Source organism: Urocitellus parryii, chromosome 5, assembly GCF_045843805.1.
Source record: "Urocitellus parryii isolate mUroPar1 chromosome 5, mUroPar1.hap1, whole genome shotgun sequence".
Lineage (NCBI taxonomy): Eukaryota > Metazoa > Chordata > Mammalia > Rodentia > Sciuridae > Urocitellus > Urocitellus parryii.
The window spans coordinates 59,664,840-59,671,594 of NC_135535.1; the positions used below are offsets into that span (position 1 = coordinate 59,664,840).

Genomic DNA, 6,755 nt, shown 5'->3' on the forward strand with positions numbered 1-6,755 from the left:
AATTTGGATGTGGAGGAACTTAATAATTTAGGTGTGACTGTTTAAGAATATTCTGTATCAGTTAAATGTTCCCTCAATGAATCTGGGATAAATTGAAAATCAAATTAATTACTAGACATTCATAATAGCAGAGGCTTTCCATACAGGACCTTCTATTCAGCAATACTATACATGCTCTAATACTTTCTGTGGGTCTGACAATTTGTATTTATGATCAGTACAATCCAGCTTTTACGTTAGATGCTTGAGAAGCACCATGCTCATGTTAGCATATATAAAGTATATCAATATACTGGGTTATGTTGCATTTGTACTCAAAAGAGTAAACAACATCCCACAACATGTTAGGATATCATTAAACTGCATAGACATGCTCAGATTAAAAAACAAATGTCCTTCCATTGAAATCAAGGTGGTACCAATACCTGTTAAAATTTAAGTTGTTACCTTAAATCCATTTGCTGAGTTTTCTTTAGTAGGGTAGTTTATTCCCAGCTATTTTCCAAGGCTCATAATTTGGAATATTCTAGATATAAAATTAAATCCATACCTTATATTATTTTCACTTCACATAATAGATATCCGGGGTGGCTTAGGTTCGCAACAAAAGCAGTATATTTGAAGAAAATTAATGGAATGGAACAGATCACAAAATTTATGTTTTCTCATATCTAATCAATATAAACAAAAGGATGAAAATAAAACCAATAATAGGATAAAGGGAGGCTGGATTTGATCAGTGTGCAGTATATGCATGTATTTGAAATATGACACTGAATCCCATTAATGTTTACAATTAATGCATATAAATAAAAACATCACCAGAAACTTTCAAAGAGAGAGAAAATCTCTTGCTATTAACTTAAAATATGTCATCTAAGAAAATAAAAAATAGACTCTGTCAAAAAGAGTCACAAATAGAGAGGTTTCTAACCTTCCTCTAGGAGCGTCTTTTAACCCTAACCTCTAGAATGTGGGTATGTAAGGTGACAAAATCTAGAGAGTTTTTTTCTAATTTGAATGATGTGGACTAAATGTGTACTCTTTCCTTTCATTTTCCTCTTACAAAGAGATGGAGGTTGCAATGGCTACAACTGAAACCTAAATGATAAAGGGAAAGAAATGAAATTACACCTTAATGGAAGTTCCTCAGTCTCTGGGAATGAGGAACAAGGTCAGTGCCTCTCAATGCTGATGGCCACAGGGAGTTTATTTTTTTCCCCTTTTTTGGGGGGTGGTTACTGGGGATTGAACTCAGGGGCACTCAACCACTGAGCCACATCTCCACCCTATTTTGTATTTTATTTAGAGACAGGCTTAGTGCCATTCAGTTGCTTAGTGTCTAGCTTTTGCTGATGCTGGCTTTGAACTCACAATCCTGTCTCAGCCTCCTGAGCTGCTGGGATTACAGGTATGCGCCACTGCACCTGGCTCATAAGGCATTTCTTAACACTCCTCTGACTCATGACACTTAACTAACCCCACAGTTTGCAATTACATACTTTATGATCTTGCCTTCTTTATCACCCCACATTCTTCACCACTTCTACTTAATAAGCAGTGTTTTGCTTCTTAAATTTGAAGTCATTTCTATAAAGAAGTGGTCTTTCTGTTCTTTGCTGGATCATTCACCTGTCTCTAGTAGCACTTACTATGTCATTTCATTTCTTTTTTGTAAATGTATCAAAAAATGTAGAGTCTATATTCCTTACCTCTACTCTAGATTGTAGATTCCTTGAACATTAGAACACATGATTTCTGTATTTTTATCTTCAAGAGCCAGTTCAACCCTTGAAATTTAGTAGACTCTAAATATATATTTATGAAGTACAAATACATTTTTCATTGAAGGGTGTTCTTTTTTTTTTCTTAAAACTTCACAATCTTTCTGACAGTGTCTTTGAAGACTTGCTTTACTTGTTGATTTCTTAATGTATAAATGAAGGGATTCAACATGGGTGTAACTGAAGTAATGAGCACAGCTATTCCTTTGTTGAAAGCACCTCTTTCTTTTATAGAGGGATTAATGTACATAAACATGCAGCTGCCATAAGACAGGGAGATGACAATCATGTGGGAAGAGCAAGTGGAAAAGGCCTTTGTCCTTTGCTGGGCAGAGGGGATCCTCAGAATAGTCCTGATGATGTATGTGTAAGAAAATGTCACCAGAACCAAAGTAATCACTAGAGTCACCACAGCCACAAGCATAACTATCCTTTCTAAGAGGCTTGTGTCTGAGCAGGCCAGCTCCAGGAGGGGCCCATAGTCACAGAAATAATGATTCAGAACATTGGAGGCACAGAAATCTACCTGACTCATCAAGGTGATTGGCGGTACAATAGCAAGGAGTCCCCCCAGCCAGGAGCAGAGCACAAGCTGTGTGCAGACTCTGCTGCTCATAATGGTCAGATAATGCAGGGGTTTGCAGATGGCCACATAGCGATCATAGGACATGGAAGCCAGGAGGTAAAACTCTGTTGCCCCAAGAAATATAGCAAAAAAATACTGAGTGAAGCAGCCTGCAAAGCTGATGGCCTTATTTCCTGTTGTCATGCTGGTCAGAAATCTGGGAATAAAAATGGATGTGAAGGAAATCTCTAAGAAGGAGAAATTTCGGAGGAAGAAATACATGGGGGTTTGCAGCTGAGAATTCAGTAAGGTGAGGATGATGATAGTTAGATTTCCTAGGACACTGAGCATGTAGGTGATAAACAGAAACATGAACATCGCCACCTGAAGTTCAGGTTGACTTGTGAGGCCCAGTAGAATAAATTCAGTCAGCATGGTCCTGTTTTTCATAGTTGACCTCCAGGAGATCTAAAAGGGGAAAAGTGAGAAAGAAGAAAACTGCAGAATTCCCCAGTAGAAGAGATAAGGCTTATTTTAACCAACAGAATAAGGTCACACATTGCTCTTCGTCATATCAGCCCAAATCAGTGTTCCTTGGATTACACTTGGCTCCATGGAAAGCCCCATACTTTACATAAATGACCTCATTCCTAAAGGCTTTGTAATTTCTCAAATTTACATGTTTATGAAATGCCCATATTGTAAGCACTTTCCTCTGACTCTGTCTCTCCTACTTCTTGCTCTTTGTAGAAATATCTCCAACTGATGCTTTTTTCTGTGTTTCCTGTTTCTTTCTTTAACGTCTCTGTAATATTTTTTGCTTCACTGAATATCTGCTGTAGACCGCCATCTCATCACTGTCTAAATATCTGACTTCGTTGTTTCAGAAACAAGACTTCCCCCACATGAGCAATGCTGAATAGCTTCTCATTTTATACTGTGAGACTTCCTTCTGCATGAACAAGGCCCAGGCATTGATAAACCATATTAATTAGAATTTCTTTCATGTTTCTCTCTACCATTAGTGTCTCCAGGTCACTGATTTGCAGTATATTCCTGAGAATAGAGATCTTGCGAGATGCACAGGCAGCATCACAGAGTGAATTTTGCTCAGTTTTAGAGTGTCCTCAACAAAGGATGACAGATTATCAATCCCAAACTGCTATCTATTCTTAGAATATGGAAATCAGGAAGACGATGTCCTATAGTGTGTGTGTGTGTGTGTGTATGTATGTGTGTGTGTGTGTGTATGTGTGTGTGTGTGTTTTTAACAATAAGAGCTTTTTATAGATAAATTGGTAATTTTCTGGGAGGGATAATTTGTGGAGATATTCTGTGTACATTTTTAGATAATCATATCAAAATTATGCTCATCAACTTTACATTTTCCTCTATAGATTTTATAGGTAGTAGGTGATATTAAACATTGACCAGGATCTCTAACAATCCTCCTGTCCCTCTTTATACTAACCTGTGGCCTTTGGCACGTCTTGCATTTTCTTCCAGATTTTTACAATTAATTGCTTTCATGGCCCACATTAACATAATTATATCATTGATGATTTTAAAAATACATAATGCTCATACATTAGACAATCTAAATGTGTGTAGAGTGCTGTTTACCTTGTCATTCTTCAGAGGTAAGACAAAGATAAAGTGTGCTATGTGAATATCTGAATAATCTTAAATCTGACATGTTTTCTATTGGCTTTCCATTCACATACAACCCTTAGATTACCTTCCACATTCTGTCCTCTTAATACAAGTATCCAAGGTGTGGGGCTGAACTAGAGAAGAATATTTTCTTCTATTCCAAAAATACCTGCCAGAATCAAATGACAGATTCTGACACAGTTTTTACAAGTGTAAAAATAACAAAAGCAAGGTCCTGGATTCAATCCCAAGCACTAAAATAAATAAATAAATAAAATAGTGATATAAAAGCAACACTTTTGCCAAGAGTTATAGAATTGGAAGAATTTGAGAGAATCAGAATTTCTTGTATTTCTGTCCTAAGAGATTTTATGTGTAAGAAGGCAGGCAAAGGGCTTCTTTGCAGTTTCCATTACCAAGAGTGACAGAGTTTTATCTGCTCTTTTTAAAGCAGACACATGGGGATCAATTTCCTGTAGAAGCTAAAGATGCCCTGTGGACTCAAATTCAAAATGTGATAATGAACCTCAGTTGTTGACAATTTTGAGAACAAATTGTAAACATATGGCTGAGAAGAGAGGCTCCAGAGACCATGATATAAGGATTCCACAAGAGAATATGACTTAAGTACGAGGTTTGTGGATAAGTTGAGAGCCGTGGAGTAAGACTCCTGGGGATGGGTAGGCCTGGCCTTGATAATGTTCCTGTTGTTTATCTTTTAACAAGCCAGGTGTCCAGAACTCAAACCTGATATAAGTGAATGGTATTTTATAGTGGATTTCCACTATAGAATTACTACATAGAATTTCTACAACTGGAAAACAGTTTGCTGTTACAATTGGATACAGGCACATCTTAATCACATCCAACATTTCTAGGAAGACATGTCTCCTATTACACTGATAACGTCCTTATGTGAGGAAATTCCAAGGATATACTTGCATGGCATATATAAACACATGCCATAGAACTTTTCTATTGAGATTTAGTAATTGCTTCCCATAAAATTGAGGTCCCTGACCATGTCAGAAAAACTACTAGTCAGCCCAGGGATGATCCAAGGGCACCATACTGTTTACTTACATCTCAGAGGCAATACATTCCTCATTTACAGATTTTATTTCCATCCTTTATGCTGTTAACCACCAATAATTCCCCTAAGGGTGGGCCACCCAACAGCAAAAATGCTAGAATGTGCCTTAAATAGTAATACAATAGGAATTCCCATTAGTGCCACCCAGAGCCTTCATGAGTCTAGAGGTTTTAATGTTGTCTTCTCATTGTTTCTGGGATCTCTGGATCTGCCATGATGACCATAGTCATTCATGGTCTTCAGCTGCAAGAAACTATTTTCCTGAGCTCTACCATATACACTATTTGGGTGGCAACTATGGACTGCATATTGGGCCCATCTGAAGATAAAACTCACATTATTAGTGACAATCAGATACTATGTAGGATTCAGACAATCTGTGAAAGCTTGGATATTTTGAATGAAGTATCTTGAAGTTTCACGTCTCATATTTAGGGCCTTTAGCTATTGATTTGATATATTTTTATTTTTTTTAATTGATGAAGAACCTAGCTATTTATTGTGTAAAACATGCACCATGTTTTGAAATATAGATAGGCTGTGGAACGGTTAAATATAGCTAACCAATGAAAGTATTACTTCACATAATTATAATTTTTGTGGTGAGTACACAATTTCCACTCTTTTGAATTTTTAAGACTGCAATATGTTGTCACGAAGTACAGTTATCCTATTGAAGCTTTAAAGGTGTTGGAAGTAGTGGGTCCCATACACACATCAGGAGTAATGTCTTCCCTTTTTCTTCATCTTCAAACATTGATTTGGAATCGCTCCGCCTGTTTTTACCCCTTGCATATTCGAGCCCACACAGGTTTACCGGGTGCTCTTTCTGCTGGCAATGCCCAAGCTGATCTTGCTACTCGTTATTCTTGGGTGTTCCCTGTTTCCTCCTTGGATCAAGCTAGAAACTTTCATGGTAAGTTTCATGTTAATGCACGAGCACTTCAGAAGCACTTTACTATCTCCCGTGCTGATGCTCGGCAGATTGTATTGGATTGTCCTAATTGTATCATTTTGCATCATCCCTTTTCTGTAGGCGTAAATCCTCGTGGTTTGCGGCCTTTAACTGTATGGCAGATGGATGTCACTCATGTTCCCGACTTTGGCAAACTTAAATATGTCCATGTGTCCGTAGATACTTGTTCTGGCATTATCCATGCTTCTGCTTTGTCTGGTGAAAAGGCTGGAAATGTTATCACACATTGCTTGGAAGCCTGGGCAGCCTGGGGATTACCACAGACTATTAAGACGGACAATGGTCCAGCGTATACTGGACGCCAATTTTCTTCCTTTTGCAACCAAATGGGTGTCCAGCTTGTCCATGGTTTACCCTACAATCCACAAGGTCAGGGTATTGTAGAGCGCGCTCATAAGACTCTAAAAGAGATGTTAATAAAACAAAAAGGGGGAATTGGCTTAGACCACACCCCGAAAGAGCGCCTCTCCCTGGCTCTATTCACTATTAATTTTTTGAATCTGGACATACAAGGGCGCTCTGCTGCGACTAGGCACTGTTCGCCCTCTGCCCCGAATTTTGGGCATGTTAAGTGGAAAGATGTACTTTCTGGACAATGGTATGGGCCTGATCCCATGCTGGCATGGGCACGAGGTGCTGTCTGTGTTTTCCCACAGGATCGAACGGAACCGTTGTGGGTGCCAG

General features: G+C 38.3%; 1 protein-coding gene across 1 annotated transcript; it reads right to left on the reverse strand.

Moving 5' to 3' along the window:
• Nucleotides 1-1,842: 1,842 nt before the first annotated feature.
• LOC113189588 (olfactory receptor 6C4) lies at nucleotides 1,843-2,799 on the reverse strand. The gene is given in 1 exon segment (XM_026398454.2): nucleotides 1,843-2,799. A coding segment is annotated over 1 exon segment (957 nt).
• Nucleotides 2,800-6,755: the final 3,956 nt, after the last annotated feature.